The 19,106-nt window shown below is 44.4% G+C and overlaps 1 protein-coding gene across 5 annotated transcripts in view; it reads right to left on the bottom strand.

Annotated features, from left to right (window-relative positions):
- Window positions 1-19,106, bottom strand: part of SPATA13 (spermatogenesis associated 13) — a 190,174-nt gene that overhangs the window by 38,734 nt on the left and 132,334 nt on the right. For 4 of the 5 annotated variants that reach the window (XM_068143820.1, XM_068143812.1, XM_068143829.1 and 1 more), the window contains one exon: window positions 13,076-14,872. In XM_068143820.1, the coding sequence (XP_067999921.1) occupies window positions 13,076-14,872 (1,797 nt within the window). Of the gene's footprint in view, window positions 1-928; window positions 1,106-13,075; window positions 14,873-19,106 lie in introns of those variants that run through there. The other variant, XM_068143848.1, reaches the window with a different exon arrangement.

The following is a 19,106-nucleotide window of genomic DNA, read 5'->3' as shown; positions in this document are numbered from 1 at the left end:
TTTTCCCTCAATTTTCCAAATTCTCATTGTTTTCCTGACTGCTTTATAATGAGCAGAAAAGAAGCAGAGAAAGTAAGATGGCTGATTCTGGGCTGGGTGGCAGCTTGGATGAATGTCTGATGGAGTGAATGATAAACTCCAAAGCACTGCTGAACAAGTGAACCATGAGCCAAGTTCTCATACAAACGATGAACCAATTCTGACTTTCTTTTTCAAACAAATCAGCCTACTTCTTTAGACTGCCCAAGTGCATTCCTGACTATGTGCAAGAAAATAAGTACTCCAAAAATGAGAGGCATTATTTTGTCTACCTCTGGCTACATCTTCTTCATCTGTTTCAGACCAGATGAAGGCATTTCAGGTATTGTATAATCGAAGTAAACATGCAGCCAGGAATCAGCTTTTTACAGTGATGCCTGTGAAAGAGAACTAATCTTCTGTCACCACCTTCTTCTCCACCTACCATTTTCAAACAGGTTAGCACAACCAAATCACCTGATAAGAGTGGACAGATTTTGCTTTTTGTTTGAAAGACTGGTTAAGACAAATTTCACTATATGATAGCACTTCAGCTAGTAGGCAGAGCTCTTAAACAGTCAGCATGTCGATGTGATTACTGCAATTAAGGTATTTGAAATTATCAATGTCATGCACTGCTCTACAGCAAATTATTTCACTTACAGCATGAGACTTCTTCTAAATAAACCACTTGCATAAATTCTGATTTCTATGGCATCACACCTGTCACTCAAGCATGCTTGATTTTTCTTTGCAGACCTTAGCTCAAGACCAGTTTCAACAGCACAAACAATTGTGCTGAAAGTAACCCTCTGGCTGGTACGCTGACATAACTTCAACAAAGCTGTCTCTTAAACACAGCCCCTGCGAGGTCAGAGCAGCTGAATTACCAGTTAAATACGGTTCTTACCTCAGAATCAGACACAGGTAAAGGGTCTCCACATATGCAGTGACTGAGAAAGGAGCTCATGAGAGTCATTTCATGTTTTTGTTTTGCAAAGACTTCTCCGCAAGAGCTACAAAAGTGACAACGCTCTCTGTGTAACCAGTCAGGCAAAGTTCATCCCATGATCCTGTACTTTTAGACTGAAGGAAGGACACGTCATATGTCATCTCCTAATCTGCTTTTTACACCCTTATCTTAAGCAATAACATTTGCACAGAGAGGACTGCTTTCCTTCTGCAGCACTCCACCTACAGTAGTGATCCAAATGACAGCCAGATTAATTGCTGCTGTGCAATAAGCAGTGCTGAAGGACATGTGCTTTCAGGCTTGGATCTATAAGCTGCACTGAAGAATAATAATAAAACACAAAACAAAACCCCCTCATAGCAAAAATCAGGAAAAAACAGACTAATGACCTCACATTCCTCTAAGTAGCCTAAGCAGGACTTGATATCAAGTAGCCACTTACTAGTAAGAATAAAATACCCAGCACACAACTCACAGGCTCCAGTACTGCAGTCACTTAAGCATAACTGTGATTCTTGACATCAATCAAATAATTCTAAGGAAATAATTCTGTTCCACTTGTCACAGGCTTTGTACTGGTGCAGTGCCACTGACCTCAAATTACCTTCTCTTGATTAATCCTCTGTACAAGTGAAAACAGGCTAATGTCACACAATTATTATTGCTAACATCTACAGACATGAGTAGGGATACACAGCACACATCACATAGGATGAAAATCAAAACAGCATGCACTGACTCATGCATTATAAGCATTGGTCAAAAATGTCAATGTATGCCAAGAATAGAATAGAATAGAATAGAATAGAATAGAATAGACCAGACCAGACCAGACCAGACCAGACCAGACCAGGTTGGAAGAGACCTTCAAGATCATCGCGTCCAACCTATCATCCAACACCACCTAATCAACTAACCCATGCAACCAAGCACCCTGTCAAGTCTCCTCCTGAACACCTCCAGTGATGGTGATTCCACCACCTCCCTGGGCAGCCCATTCCAATGGGCAATCACTCTCTCTGTGTAAAACTTCCTCCTGACCTCCAGCCTGAACCTTCCCTGGTGCAGCCTGAGACTGTGTCCTCTTGTTCTGGTGCTGGCTGCCTGGGAGAAGAGACCAACCTCTGCCTGTCTACAACCCCCCTTCAGATAGTTGTAGAGAGTGATAAGGTCACCCCTGAGTCTCCTCTTCTCCAGGCTAAGCAGCCCCAGCTCCCTCAGCCTCTCCTCATAGGGCTTGTGTTCCAAACCCCTCACAAACTCTGTTGCCCTTCTCTGGGTCTTGGGTGACAAGTTGGACTTGATGATCTTTGAGGTCTCTTCCAACCTTATTGATTCTATGATGCTATGTCTTCTGAAAAGTAAAGGTCTAAGCAGCATCCACATTTGATTTTCTGCATTTCACACCTGCTAGTCTAGTGACAGCACAGGATCACCAATGCTAGCAAGCAAGATTATTTATCTTGCCCTTCAGGCTGCATTATCAGTTAGATTTTCCTTTTTTTTTTTTTTAAGACTGCAAATACCAACAGCTCTACTTATTTATACTGATGCAAATGGATTCATTGCATCTGACAGCTAAATCCCTGTGGCAGAGTATTAGTTAAATTGTTGCATTTTGACTGCTTTCCTGTTTCCTGACAGTAGTATTTCTATAAATACAGCTATTTCAAATGAGCACTCTTTTTGATCCATGTTACACTTTTATATGCTATTGTTCCCATTTACTGTCTCTCCCTTAGAGTGGGGATTCAGCTCCAGATTGACACATCTATGTTTTGATGTCTGCAGTGGAGGTATCTGTATGCTAGCTAGATGTTAAAGCTGTCATTTGAGCCTGTAGAAATCTAGGGTGAAATGTTGTTGCCTGAAAATAGGCCTTCAGGACCATTTCAAATGTCTTAAGTGTTCCAATCCAAAATATCTCCACATATCATGCATCATGCAAGTATGATGCATCACACAAGTATGACATAGGACCTACACAAGGCTTGGGACATCCAGAAGCAGCCCATGGAGGGGGAAACCAGTCAGAACACCTCCAGCAGCACTGGTTGCTTATGTTCTAGCAATCAAGTTGAGCACCAAAACAAGAGTGTCAGCCAAGACTACAGTGCACTATGGACAGGAATCAGGTGCCAAACCTGATTGCAGGTAGATGTAGATTGTTTCTCAGAGCTCTGGAGAAGCCTGCTTGGTCCCCACCTCCTGCTTCAGCAAGGTGCAGCTTCCTCACAGGGTGCTTTCCAGCTGGCTTGGATACCTGCCCCTCACTGCATTTGGCAGCACTGTTTAGATAACTCAGCTCAGTTCTAGGTGCCACTTTCAAGTATGCTGTTTAGGGTGTGCTCCCCAGTGTCCCCTGACCCCCACCAACCAGGTTGGGGAGCTTTCCCAGGTTGCTCCCAGGTAAGAGAATTACACTACAGAGACTAAGCCCAGCCAGATCAAATCTCTTTATTGCCTGGGCCCAGCCTGATTTCCCAATCCAGGCACAGAAGCTTCAAGGACTTGATCATGATCTCACTCAGTTTGACCTGGCACTGGTACAATCCTGCTGCATTTAATGGCACATGACTGCTGTTGGCATTACCTGTTACTCATTAATACCAATGTAAGCAACATCAGCATCAGGTGTTTACTTACTGAAATCTTAGCCTAGCCTTTAGAGCCAGATGGGAGCCAGGTTCTGCAACTACTACTCAGATTACAGTGTATAGTTGATAAATTCAGCACCCAAAATTGTCCTCAGAGGGAGTGCTGCTCAAGGAGCATGAGATCAGTACAGTACTGATAAAATGTTGCTTATGTGGATGCAATTTTTATCAGTGAAATGGTAAAAAAACCTGCCAGCACCTGAAATTGCATGGCAGGACTTCTGCTGGCACAGTTACACCAATCATGACAAACACTTCATTCTATACCCGACCACGTCCTCCACCGCATTAAAAACCTAACCTCTTAAGCCTAACCCAACACAGCCTGCTGCTGGTCATCTTGCTGCTGCTGGTATGCTTGTGAGGGCTGACACACTGATGTGATGGCAAAGAAAAAAGAATCTCTGTGTGACTTTTTGCTAATGTGTTCATGCCAATAAACTCTCTAAGGAAAATAAAATCACTGCTCTATAAACCTGTTCATGCCTGCGTACATCCCTGAGGTTCACACTTAACGAATCTGCATTTCAACTCCTACCATTACCTAGCTGGACTTTTTTTAATTGTATTTTTCTGTTCTACATTATAAATACAATTACTGCCTCATAATGTATACATATAAACAAGCATGGCAGTATAAGGGGACACTGAAGTCTTCCCAAAGCTTGTTTTTTTTCTCCTTAGCTCCACAATAAACTGCAATGCTTCTTGTTTCGGTATCTATTTTTGAGCTGCCTGGCTGAAACGCAGCCTTGCTAGCCATGGCTCCCTTTTTGTAACCTAAAGAAAGCAGAAAGTCAGATCTAATCAGAAAGTCAGATCTAATAATGCAAATTAATTTCCAATCTCTAAAAAGGTGTGATAAATTAAACAGATAATTCTGCCTGAGAATAAGATACAAGGATAACCTGAGCAGGCTGAGAAGTTTCAGAACACGATTACTACACATTCTCAGTGGAAACTTGTGATAGATAATCAGTCATCCTCTCCTGTAAATGACAAGAATGAAAAGCCTCACAGTATTTCTGTTACATTATATAGGTATCTCTGTACTTTGATGGCATGAGTACACATTTCTGTGTGTACATTTAAGGGTCTCTATAAAAAAATGTACAAACTTCTTATGCAAGCCATGACAGCTACATGCCAGGATTATAACTGTGCCTATTAAATAGCTTACATTTCTGTCTAACACACTAATTGCCAAATGCTACAAGTCAGCAGCAACATTAGAACTGATTTCTCAGTTCATGTAAGCCACCAAATACACAAAGGACCAAGTGACCATGACATAGTGCCCATAAATTATCACCTTCAATTAACAGAGTGAAAGTCCGGACATCATGTCTCCATCCAGGTACATGATAAAAGGCAACCTTTGCACTTTCTCGTCTTGTTAATAGCAGCTGGGAAGCATTAGTGGAAGTTCATTTATCATTACAACAAACTGAGGGCAAAAGCTTGTTTTACGTTTCTTGGATATGATCAATATTTTTATGTGCAAACTGCTGTGATAGGGCACAGAGGTTATGAGATTTCAGATACAATGAAGCCTCATATAGAAAAAAATATATATGCTTTCTATCCAGGTGTTATAAAAAGATCCAAAAGAGTTATGAGAGACCAGTGATTCCTTGTTGACCCAGTAGGCTAACAATTTCCAACACTGATACCACTGACTGCTTTTACTGTCGAAGGAAGCACACATTCAGGCAGTGTTTGCAGCTTCTGTCACAAACTAACCAGAATCATTAAACTAATTAAACTCACCTACAGGAAGAAAACTTCCATCTATTCCTAATTAATTGCAAATTGCACTATGTTCTAGTTCTTTATATCCTTCTGCCTCCTTTGCTACTAGCATATTTTCTTTTCAATTAGCTTTTGAGAAGACACAAAATAAACTAATTGATTATCTCACCCTAGAAAACACAGTGCTATTCAAGCAGCAGTCTGATGGACAGGAGAATACAACCTATGCAGTAACTGCAAAAAACCCAAATATTTAAGAACATATGAATTTACACCTACACAAACATGAAAAGCAGAAGAAATCAAAGTAATATAATCTTATTAAAAAATTAACCTAAGCTTTAGCAGCTCAGATGTTGTAAACATTACAGCAAGAAAATCTGCCTTTTCTTCCACCCCCTGAACTTGAGTAGAATAGAATAGAATAGAATAGAATAGAATAGAATAGAATAGAATAGAATAGAATAGAATAGAATAGAATAGACCAGACCAGGTTGGAAAAGACCCTCGAGATCATCGAGTCCAACCTATCATCCAAAACCATCTAATCAACTAAACCATGGCACCAAACACCCTATCCAGTCTTTTCCTAAACAGGAGGCTCAGGGGTGACCTCATTGCCCTCTACAACTACCTGAAAGGTGGTTGTAGCCAGGAAGGAGTTGGTCTCTTCTCCAAGGCAACCAGCACCAGAACAAGGGGACACAGTCTCAAGCTGCACCAGGGGGAAGTTTAGACTTGAGGTGAGGAGAAAGTTCTTCACCGAGCGAGTCGTTTGTCACTGGAATGGGCTGCCCAGGGAGGTGGTGGAGTCACCGTCCCTGGAGGTGTTCAAGAGGGGATTTGAGGCAGCACTTGGTGCCATGGTCTAGTCATGGGGTCTGTGTTGATAGGTTGGACTCGATGATCCTCGAGGTCTCTTCCAACCTTAGTGATACTGTGATACCTCCAGTGATGGTGAGTCTACCACCTCCCTGGGCAGCACATTCCAATGGCCAATCACTCTTTCTGTGACGAATTTCTTCCTAACATCCAGCCAAAACGTCCCCTGGCACAGCTTGAGACTGTGTCCTCTTGTTCTAGTGCTGGCTGCCCGGAGAAGAGATCAACCCCCACCTAGCTACAACCCCCCTTCAGGTAGTTGTAGACAGCAATAACGTCTCCTCTGAGCCTACTCTTCTCCAGAGTAAGCAACCCCAGCTCTCCTCATAGGGCTTGTGTTCCAAACCCCTCACCAGCTTCGTTGCCCTTCTCTGGACACATTCCAGCAAGTCAACATCTTTCCTAAATTGAGGGGCCCAGAACTGGACACAGGATTCACAGTGTAAAAGTTTGCAGAGCACTGCTTCATAGAGGGACTCCCTAAAGGAATACCACTGAACTATACTAGTATGAGCTCCTAGAATAGATGCAGGAAATATTGTGCATTGTAATAAAGTAAAATTAGTGATTGCCCATTGGAATGAGCTGTCTGGGGAGGTGGTGGAGTCACCATCACTGGAGGTGTTCAGGAGGAGACTTGACAGGGTGCTTGGTTGCATAGGTTAGTTGATTAGGTGGTGTTGGATGACAGGTTGGACGCGATGATCTTGAAGGTCTCTTCCAACCTGGTTTATTCTATTCTATTCTAAACTATACCTTGTAATGTCGTAAAATCAATCCCCACTAGCAACAAAAACCACTGTGGTAAAGACATTCAGTTTGGAAGTTTTAAAAGGTGGAAAAAATATGTATAATTCTACCTCTGGGATTTATCAACACCAAAGTAATTGTGGTGTTCAAACTAACATATACACCTATAAAATCACATTAAAAGATGACATTTAGCCACAGAAATTTATTTCTAAGGCATTTTTTAAAGCAGGTTTGCTTCATTTCACCTGATCTTTGAAAGCCTGCTTACTGTAATCAAGCAAACCGCTTTCCCTCTCAGGAACACGCTCTACCAAGATTAGAGAATTCACCTTCATAATATCCTTATTTCACAGATAAGGAGCAGACACAAAGTAGTTAAGTCATATAAGTCACAGAGGTAGCATAAGGTCAAACTGGAAATGACAAGCGGATCTCATGACTCTCACATCTTTTCTTCAGCCTCGAGGATTTCCTTCATGCTCTTCTCTAACTCATTTCCTAAACAAAATCAGCTAACATATTTCCAACTGGGATAGGGAAGTTTGCAGGGAAATGTATTTGCTTTGCAGAAATAATCTCCTCAGTCATATAAAAATGCAAGTGTGCTAAAACCAGTGAAGTGTTTCCACCATTTTTCCAGTGAGTGATACTTGAGGGCAGCTTGAGGGTAACGCTCTAATGCTGTCCATTCTTCTATCCTATCCTATCCTATCCTATCCTGTCCTATCCTATCCTATCCTATCCTATCCTACCCTACCCTACCCTATCCTATTCTATCTGAACTGGGACAGCAAGCAATTACATATAGCAAAGGAGTATTCATATCCTCCACCTCCTTTTAGACATATAGGCATTAATAACCCAATTTCTTTGTCAACTCAGAACACATCAAATCAAGTAACAGGTCTAAAAAAAACACATTTATTTTAAATCTATTTTCCTTTTATTTAGCAAAACAGCCAACTTTTTCCAGGCTGTCTTTGTAATATCTGCTGGTGAGCTTCAAGAACCAAATTATAATCACAGGTTGAAAGTGGAACAAAGCAAAACATAAAAAGCCATAGGCTTTTGCATCTCTTCAGTGTCACTCCAGGTGGAGGCCTTCTGGTCCCTGTGCTTTCCACCCTCCCAGAGCAAAGCCTCATGGTCCCTGCCCAAGCCAGCACCCAGACACCAGCAGTTTCCAACAACAGTTATAAACTCCAGCTTCCTTGGGGTGGAGCTGCCTTGTGCAATCTTAGGTCTGCATACTATCACTTCCGGGATCATGAAGTAAAGACGAGGTTGCTGTAGTTGAGCTTGGAGTACAAAGAGTCCAGGCTGCTGTACTGTCTCCTCCAGCACCTGGTCAGTTTCCCAGCCTGCCACAGCATCCTGCTCAGCATTCTGAACTGAGCAGCACAGCACATTAGGAGGTACAAGTAGCACAGCAGCCTCCAGATGTCAGTGAGGGGAATGTAAGTGACTAGGAGGAAAATCTGCAGCTACTTCTGCATTGAGGTGGATTTTCAGTTCTGACATTCAACATTGCACTTGAAGTAAGACCAAATTACATGGCCAGAAGTGCTATTCCGCTCCTTGTGGTACTATTACTCTTGATCCCAGGGTAAGCAGCGCCTGGGGTACTGAGGTGTCAAAGGAGGCCTACAGCAGAGTCAACTATCAGATACCCTGAAAAGGCAGAGGAGCACAAATGTAGCAAGGAAAGAGAGCTGCTTTGGGTTTCTAGCAATGTGCAGTGGTTTCTGGTTTAGCTCTGTGCAAGTGCTCCTGGAAGTCACTCTCTGAGCAACTCTGGAGACATTGTGTAAATGCATCTTGACTCAGAGCAGCTCAGAGTTTATTGTAACATCAGACCAACATCACTTGGTCTAACTGAAACCTCAGTTTGCTGTCAGAAATGCTGTTGAGAGCCTTTTACAGTGCTCTGTTGCTCTGTCCTCAGGCCCTATAGCCAGCAAGACCGGAGTGCCACTGGAGGGGTGAGCCCTTCCTCCGAATTAGAAGCACTCCTTATCTACTTTACCTAATTGTCCTTCACAGTTTAGCACTTTTTCAGTTATACAGGTTCAGCTGATACATGGATGAACCAGAGGTGAATAAATAAATAATAAATAAATAAAAAATCAGAGAGCCAAAACAAGCTAGCTCCCAGCAGTTCTGCTCATGCCCAGTCCCACTACACTCAGGAGCTTGTGGTAGGTACCAAGGATGCCCATCCTTAGCTTCTGGGTGCTGCATGCTCCTCATGAATACTGACTATGACCACATCCAGCCACTACCTTTTGGTGCTTTACTGTGAGGACCCTTCCTGAAATAGAGTAAAGTAGAGCAGAGCAGAGTAGAGTAGAATTAATGAGGTTGGAAAAGACCCTCAAGTCCAACCTATCATCCAACACTATCTAATCAGCTAAACCATGGCACCAAGTGCCCCATCCAGTCTCTTCCTAAATACCTCCAGTGATGGTGACTCCACCACCTCCCTGGGCAGCCCATTCCAATGGCCAATCACTCTTTCTGTGAAGAACTTCTTCCTAACATCCAGCAACCTCCCCTGGTGCAGCTTGAGACTGTGTCCTCTTGTTCTGATGCTGGTTGTCTGGGAGAAGAGACCAACCCCTATATGGCTAAGAAATAGGGAGGATGAACTGTGAGGACAGGTCTAAATCCTCTCCATATTGCCACCCATAGAGAGCTTCTTCCTCTTCTCCATAAACTGTCCCCCAAGTTAAGCCATCAGTGCTTATTGATTCAGAGTCCAGACACCTGTTTGGGACAGACCAGCTCAGCTCTGCCAACAGCTGTGTTCTGGGGAATTGCACAATGTGGATTAGCTGAGACCAGCAATTTTCACACAGAACAAACACACCTCTTCACTGGAATTTATCATTCACTTATAGTGATGCAAACAATATATTTAAGTAATAAAAAGTCTTGTGTACTGTGAAACCAGATGCCAGCAAGGCAACTTAAATAACAGGTGTTCTAAGGGTTTGTGAAAGGCTGGGTAAAATGTCAAATAACTCAATTGGTCTTTTTTGCAACAAATTCAGAACAACATTTTGCTGAGAGAGCCTTCGTGGTTGAGACATGCCAGTTCAAAGCACAGCATTTAAGTTTCCATTATCTACAGTGACATGGGGTTCTTCTTCAGGAAAGACAATGCAAAATAGTCCAATTACAAACCTGTACTTAGTCACCTCTTGATGATGTTGAAAAGCAATGTATTGGATACAAGTGGCAATGGCATAAAGCAGAGACTAGGAAAGCACAGGCTGTCACAGACAAGCTTTGGTGATTCACACCTGCGTAGCTTAAGAAGTGCTGAGGCATGGATTCAGGCTGCACTTAACTAGTTCTTCCTTTGGAAGCAACCTCTGGCAGGACCAACAACAAAGAAGGCCACACACCTTCCCTGCTTCAATCTAAGTTTTACACTTTGGTGAAATCACAGAGGTGACAGAAGTTACAGGATCTTATGACTGAACCATACAGGGAAAAAAAAAAATCCCCAAAACATCGAATTCAGATCAATGGATAGACACACTTGTGTGAATGCTGGAAAACCTGCTTTACAGCATAGGGAAACACAAGGTAGAAATGTTTAATTTCCACATTTCAAAAAATACAGAGATGGACCAACCTCCATAGACTTCATTGGTTAACTAGTCTACTAGATGAGTTAGTAAGGGAATAAATTAGACTTGCTTCCAGCTGTGGTCCTAAAACTGCCACAGGCTGCCACCATTTAGTCCTGAAAGGGGAACATGTTTCAGCCTGACTGCTTAGCATCCTTGTACTGAAATACATCTCCTAGCCACAGGGGTTTTAGTGGCTGTACTGGAATACATACTGGCTTTTACATTAAATCCCTACAGAAAAGAGCATGTACGAGACATGGAAACAGTGCAGATCTGTCCATGCACACAGTGTGTTTAAGGTTCAGACAAAGTCTTAGCAATCTGGAATTTGCCTGGCTCAGCACTGTGTCTCATGTGACTGTTGAGAACGAACCAAGTGCTTGGCTGTCACAGGAACAACTTGCTGGGTAGGTACAGTTCTGTAATACAGAGGTGTAAGGTAGAGTTTGAAAATTAATTGTAATCAAAAGTTCAAACCCCAGTGACCTCATTGTGTGAGTATGCAGCATTCATAAAAGTGCCTGTGGGCTGAATAAACTCCAACTAAAAAAGAACTTGTCATAGGTATCTTTGGTACCTTCATGCTGAGTTCAGCATGCTGTAAAGATGGAGGAAATGAGCAATGCAACCATACCACTCTCTCTGTTTTGTAGTCACTGTAAGTGCCACAGCTTTCAGACTGCATATGGGATGAGAAGGCAGCCACCAGTGCACACTCCATATTTCACACACCTGAAGTGAGCACTAACAGGCACTCACAATTAATATAAAATTCGTTATAGTATAAGGAGAAAGTTGTCATTCCATGCTAAATAGTAACAGAATGTGGTAGCAAAACTAAAACTGCAGTAACTTTTATCCACCCACGGTACACACTCATTTAAAAATCTGCGCTGGCTTGTTTGGAGCCAAGGGGAAGGACCAGTTGAATTTCTCTGGGGTTATGATCGCAGATCACCACTAGATGGTAGATGAGTAGCACTCATTCTACCTCCCTCTTTATTCCTGAGAAATGGAACAGACACACATCCAAGCTAGGACTCTTGCCTCTTCTGTCAGTGTGAAAGCATCTCCTTGCAAACGCTCTTAAGTGAGAGTTTTGGAAAAAATGCGGTGTTGAGGCAATTCTGGAACTCTGAGGGAGCAATAACCTCAGAGCTTTTCCAGTCTTACACAGCAGCAAGCACTACAGTAGACAAACTTGCTTTTCTCCAGCAGAACAACGATATTGACAAGCTCTGTAACCATTTATAGTTAATTTGACAAAACCATGCCAGGCTTTTAAGAGGGCTCCACAGATATTGTAAGTGTTTACAGCATGAAAGGTTGAAGTTTGTGCAGCCACAACTGCCTTTGTCTATCTCATATCTAAGGTGTAAAATACTTTCAGTCAAATGTAGGTGGCTTAAAAGCTATGTCAGCTTTATTTTGTAAATGGCTTCCATATTCATACAGACTATGAGGGATTTTTGCCCATAGGTATTTTTCCCAATGAGCAGCAAACCTTTTTCTGCCACCTCACCTCATCTAGCTCAAAATCTCACTGGTGTGCAGCAGGGACTGAGGTGAGCCACACCGTTTTGAGACAGGTGCAGGACACATCTGACAGCTCTTCACCAGCACTGCCAAATCATTGCGACTGCCTCAGTGCCAACTGCCCCAGTGCTTTAGGTAAGGGCACAGCACAGGGTTATTATGTGAACTTACTCCAAAGATGCTGCGATACAGCATGCTGAGAGTAAGAAACTATGCATTAGGTGCAGTAAAATGCTAGTCTTCACCAAAACATTAGTGACAACACACTCAGCTCAACATCTATAGTACTGCTGTTTGAGATTTGAAAGCAAATAAACAACCAGTTTACCCTCAGCATGACCATCACTGCACACTGAAAACATTTGATATGACTGAATGCTTAAAACTCTACATCTTCCACACCACAATGCTCTACAAGTATCACCACGTTCTGCAAGGCTTCCACAGGCCAAGTGTTTTACATTAAATCAACACTACTTCAAAATATACAGACTCTTTAGAGACCTTTCAGCTTGGAAGGAAATACAGCCAGACCTTGCTCAGGCTGGTAAAATCTGACAAGACCACATGACAAGGTGGTGTATCTGCAGGGTGCAATAAGCTGCCCTTGAAAACAGACAGGAATAGCTTTGCTGCCAAGACTTTCTTTGATATTAATGTACAAGAAAAAACTAATTTGATGTTATTATCCAAAGAGAATATATTAAAGGAAATAATTGCTGTCAGCATATTTTAGCAATAACGAGCTGCAACAGCCATTAGCATTCAGGTTAGTTTGCATTGTTTGCATTGTTTTACATTAATAAAGACAAAACCTAATAGATACATATTCCAGCTTCTAAAGGATTTTGCTTTCCTCTTACCTCTTCCTTTTTCTCTTCAGCACCAGAGGGTAAATTGAGGCTCAGCTGGGAGTGGCTGCTTATGCCACTGTCTTCATTTCCATCATCATAGTACACAGTTTGCACTGAGTCCTGGAAGCAAACAGGATTCCTGCCCAGCTTCATCCCCAGTACTTCAACTCTCTCGTCGCTCTCTGATGAGCTCAGTGACAATGTGCTGTGATGGTTTGGACACTGGAAATTCATATTGCACTTTACCTTCTCTGCAGTGGGACTTTGAGGCTTTGGAGTAGTTGGTCTGACAGGAACATGAGGGTGTTCAGCTTCACATGGAAACTGCTGAGTAGATTTTGGTTCATCTGAGTCCGAATAAAACACTTCATTGGGAAATGGACTAATGTCATTCAGCGTGGGTGATAAGCTATCAGAGTCTGGGATACCTGATGACGTCCTGAGGCTTTTGTCTTCAGCAACGGCTACATTCATTTCAGCCTCTTTATCCTGAGCAACTGAGGAGCTCTGCAGACAAGGTGTTCCCGGCAAGGAAGAGTCTGGACTAGATACTGGGGAGGTGCATCTCTTTCTGTCATGATCCGTGCTGCTGGAAACCCTGCGGGAGTAGTCATCATGCAGTCTGCTGTTTGACCTTGTTCTCTGGGACTGATCACTGGGAGCGGGAGCTGTGGCCTTAGGGCTATCCTTCTTCCATGCAGCATCTGCAACATTACCGACAAGTTTCAAAACTCGGTCGAAATCCTTTGCCCTGATAGGGCTCTTCCATCGCTTGGATCTCCTCTCAGGATTCCCACTGGTTTTGGCTGAGTCAGCTGAAGTAACGCTCACAGTCCTTGCTGGTATTTGTTTATCATTTGCAACCTTGAGGTCAGTGAGGTTTGAGGTGGACTTCCGTTTGAAGGAGCTTTTTTTCAGAAAGTTCAAATTATCTGAACTTTTGCTCCTCCGGTAAATGATCCTGTTGTTCTCAGAGTCTTTCACCAAAATTTCACAGATCTTTGCCTCGGCAATGACAGGTGATGTTGGCCTGGTACAGTTGTGATGACTCTGAGCTTTGTCCGTGTCTACCAAGTTTATGCGGCCAGCACCATAAGCCCGCCTGATGCTGCGTGAGCGATGAGTATTCCTCAGGAAAGACTCATCACTATCCTCTGCATCGGAGCAGTCAGAAGCTAAGCCATCCACTGCATTCTGGAAGTCGTGTAGAGGCCCCGAATAGGAATACCGGTTAGTCTCAACTCGCATCACAGCCCCGTTTGAACTAGGCTTGCCTACACCATTCTCACTTAAGATGTCTGAGCATTCCCTTGTTTGAATTCCTTGGAGAACTGAAGATTTCAGCTTCTTGAAAGATCCCATTTTTCGGATGGAAGACAAAGCATTCCACGTGGATGAGTTGCCCATCAAAACCAGAGAACGAGGCCTGTCAGAACTGGAATTAGCCCGTTTCCGAGGGGTGGTGAAAAAGCGCATGATTTTGGACGGGCTGAGTTTATCCTCATGAATTTCCTCCTCATGACTGTCACTAGTACTGTATCCACCATTATGACTGATGTAAGTAGTCTGGTTTTGGGGCTCTTTATTATCCATAACTATGCAAGTAACAGTGGTGCCGTTTCCACAGCCATTTGGAAACGTTGTCATGTTCTCGATGCTGTATGCATGGAGATGGAGGCTGGGGTAGCTCAAAGCAACACCACTATCCCCAACAGCTGAGCTCGCTGCCTCTCCTTCATTTGCTGCACCTTGGTTTGTCTTGCTTTCACATCGACTGGATAGGCTGAGCTCCTCAGGCTGCACTGCCTGCATCAAGAAAACAACTAACAGTTAGAGAAATTTTAACAAATCCCCAACAAAGAGAACTTCAAACCTTATTGTAGGAAATAAAGATATGCACGAAAAGAAGTCCTTTTTCACCAAACAACTCTGGGTTGCAGAGGTGGGAAGACATTCATAACTCTCTCAAAGTATAATTGCATTCATTAGCAATTTAAGAGACCAGAGTAATTTCAATATGTACTTGCTGCTCTAATGGTTAATCAGCTAATAAATTCACTATGACTACCACACCTACCTTCCAACACCAAATATAATCCACATATACTCTTAAACAGAAACCCCCAAACCCAGCAATTCAGTCTTCTTCCTCACAGGACTCAGCACAAAGCCAAGACACATGAGTGTTTTTCATCCAAAAAAACTGAGCATGTCCATCAAGTGCCACCTAATCCTCAAACAGTAGGCAAAAAAGGCAAACAAACATATTTCTTCCTACATTTGCTGACAGAAAGCTTGCAGGACACTCAACTGTCTTGTCTGTCCCCCAACAGGTAAACATAAGAGTGACATCAAGTGCAGAGCAAAGCATTTTTTCCTGGCCAAAGAAAACAAGATCCAAAAGTACATAAAGCCAGAGGCCCTCCTATGCTGTTGTGATGGCATGATCAAAACGTGTATTTGGAAGTGACCAATGTCTGTGACTGGGATGTGCTGTCTCCATGAGCTGAGCATGGCAGATCCAGCAGCCCACAGCACACCCTCGTGCTGGGGAGAGAGCTGTGAGGTGACCACTGGCCATGCCCTGCTCTAGGAAGGGGTCTTTGCTGCGCAGGCAGGTGCTTGGATCACCGTGCTATACAATACCGAGAAACATCTGGCATGCCCACTCCAAAGTTGGCACTTAAAAACTAAAGTCATGACACGGTTCTTTCTGCAAGGGCCAGTGGGATTTTCACAAAACTGTCGCTGCTTGGGAGCTAATTCCCCCATCGCCCTAAAGGAGAGAAAACGCATAGCAGTGCCTGAGAGAGAGAGGTAGCCCCAGCCCCTCTTTTGTCTCCTTCCCACCCAAGTGGCCGCGGGGCCAGCGGGGATAAGGGGTGGCTCCTGGCAAGCGGAGGGGATCGGGCCAGGCGAGGGACCGGCGGCAGAGCCGTCGCAGGATCTGCAAACGCTTGGCTGCATTTTTCATCGCGGCAAGGCTGCAGCGAGCAGCAGATGCCCCGCAGGAAAACCCCGACTATCACACCAAACGCGGGAGGGTTGGAGCCCGTGTCCACTGTTTTCGAGGCTGCTTTCTCCCGAGTGCACTTTAAAAGTTTTGCAAGCCTCTGCTCCCATGAGGTTAAAAGGATTTGCTAGCGCTTCAGCGAGACGCCCGAAATCTCCCTCGCCGCAGCTTTTAATCCCCCTCATTCAGAGGGTCCCAGCGGGAGACTGCCGGGCTGCAAGGCAGAGCCGAGCTGAGCCTGCCCGTACCGTCGCAGCACCGGGGGCCGGACAAAAGCCCGCCGGGCACCGAAACTTCGGCCTGCCCTTGTGCTCTTGTACCGCTTGCGAATTTCCATGCTAACGAAAATATGTCTAACAGGAACAAGACACTGCTCTCGGCAGAGTTCCCTGAGAAAGCAGCTTTGGGAGAAACTGCACCTGAGAATGCAGAAAGGGAGCGGGAGAGCAAGTACAACGGAACGAAAGAACCGGGTCACAGCGTGGAGCCCCGGGATGCTGCCGCTGTCGGGAAGCAACTCGCGGAGCAGCGCCTTACCTGGGGGGAGCGGGAGAACCCCGCCAGCACAACCCGTCCCCGGCGCAGCCCGCTCCCGCATCGCTATGGCAGCGGCCGCCGCGGCGGGGCGGAGAGAGGGCGGCGAGCGGGGGCGGGGAGCTCCGCGCACACGGGCAGTGCCGGCCGGGGGCGGTGGCCCAGGAGGGCGGAGCGGAGCGACCCGGGAACCCCCGGCTACTCCGGCCACACCGGCGCCGAGTCTTGTCTCCCGGGCAAGGGTCTGCCTCTCTCCGCCCCCATCCGCCCGGCCTGAAGTGACTCCCGCAGGGTCTCCAAAGCTGCCGCTTGTTTGAAGGAGACTCCCCACCACCTGCCCTGAGCCACAGTGATGCCTCAGTAGAAAGTACCTGACCACACAAGGATGATCATGTTTAGTATGTTCAAGACATCATGCGTGTGCATCCGTGCACAAGGGAAGACATATGTCATCTATCTGGACGTTTTTTAAACCTTTTACACAGCACCGCCCCTTCCCCTGCCCCACCCCCCCCCCCACCCCCCCGCCAACATCCTCTCTAAACTGGAGAGATATGGATTCGATGGGTGCACTGTTCAGTGGGTAAGGAATTGGTTGGATGATCACATAAAAAGGCTAGTGGTCAACAGCTCAATGTGCTAATGGAGATGAGTGACAAGTGGTGTCCCTCAAGGATCTATATTGGGACCAATAATGTTCAGTATCTTTATCAGTTATATAGACAGTGAGGTTGAGTGCACCCTCAGCAAATTTGCAGATGATATCAAGCCGAGTGGTGCAGTTGGTAAGACTGAAGGACAGGGTGCCATCCAGAGGGACCTGGACAGGCTGGAGAGCTGGACGGAAGACAAGCTCATGAGGTTCATTCAATAAGGCAAAGTGCAAGGTCCTGCACCTAGGTCAGGACAATGTCAATAAAGGCTGGGGAATGATGAAATTGAGAGCAGCCCTGCAGAAAAAAAAACTTCAGAGTACTGGTCAATGAAGAGCTGGACATGAGCCAGCAATGTGCACTTGCAGACCAGAGGGCTAGTCGCATCCTGGGCTGCATCAAAAGAAATGTGGCCAGCAGATCAAGAGAGGTGATTCTGCCACACTGCTCTGGTGAGACATTATTTGAAGTGCTGTGTCCAGCTATGGGACCCCCAAAACAAGAGAAACATATCCCTGCTGGAGCAGGTCCAGAAAGATGGTCAATGAGCAGGAGCACCTTTCATACAAAGACAGGATGAAATAATTTGGGCTGTTCAGCCTGGAGAAGAGAAGGCTCTGGGAACACCTTATAGCTACACTTCAATATCCAGAGGGAACCTACAGAAAGGCTGGGGAAGGACTCTTTAGAAAGGCTTGTAGTGATAGGACAAGGGGTTTTAAACTGGAGCAGGATAGATTTAAGTTAGAAGTTCTTTATAATGACAGTGATAAAATATTAGAACTGGTTGCCCAGGGATGTGGTTGAGGACCTGTCCTTGGCAAAATTTAAGATCAGATTTGATGTGGCCCTGGGCAACCTGATCTAGTCAGAAGTGTCTGCAGGGGCATTGGGCAAGATGACCTTTGATGGTCCTTTCCAATTCAATGTAATCTGTGAATCTGTGTTGTCCCACCTCACCTCACCACTCAGATTGCATTTCTAAGTACGTGTGCTCTGCTCCCCCTTGCTTTTTTTGTAGGCACAGTCCAGTCATTGCCCAACACGTGTACCAGTTCTCACCCCTTCTCAAACACAAGTTTATTTTCCCAGTTATAATCTGTGCATTAAATAGTCCACTTCATTTCACAGTATAACTGATCCTCCCAGTAAAGCAAAAGCATTTGGAAAAAGCCTCAAATCATCTACCACTCTTTTTCACCCTAGCAAAATATACTTAGCAGCTAGTTGATTATTTTATAGCAAAACAATCTGCAACGTGGAAATATATTTTTGTTTAGTATTTAAGTTGGTCTGGGGCCCCATTGTGTTTGTGGTGCCAAACACAGATTTCTCACTGGCGAACAAATCATCATATTTCTCTAAATGTGGTTTGCTTTATTACACTTAAAGAGATGAATGCTGGAAAATAAGTGCTTGCCAATCTGCAGGTTCTTTCAGATACTCATGCTTGACTCTTAAGGCTGCCTTGATGTTCCAAACCTGGAAAACTTTTTGGTTTGCCCCTGCTCATCTAGATTTATCAGCAGTAGCAATATTTTATGCACAATCCGAACAGCTTTCATGCACTGTAAGGAAAATTTTGTGATACAGTGTCTTACAGCCCCATGTCATGACTCCTGACAAAAGTATGCAACAACTGGTAGTGCTTGCTCAAATAATTTGCTGTCTAAAAGTATTTCTACATTTGCACTAGAGCAGTAGACATAACTAAAACTTTAATGAACTCTATGAACTATGATTCTAACTCAGGTAAAATGGAAGTGGGACAACACAGGGTGGATGGCAGAGCAAACTCCTTAAAGAATTAACAAAGGTTATCAGCCCCACTGCCTCTATT

This window comes from Melanerpes formicivorus, unplaced genomic scaffold, assembly GCF_026170545.1.
Source record: "Melanerpes formicivorus ecotype bairdi unplaced genomic scaffold, bMelFor1.0.p_v2 SCAF_1, whole genome shotgun sequence".
In the NCBI taxonomy this organism is placed as follows: Eukaryota; Metazoa; Chordata; class Aves; order Piciformes; family Picidae; genus Melanerpes; species Melanerpes formicivorus.
This window is presented reverse-complemented; position numbering and strand designations above follow the sequence as displayed.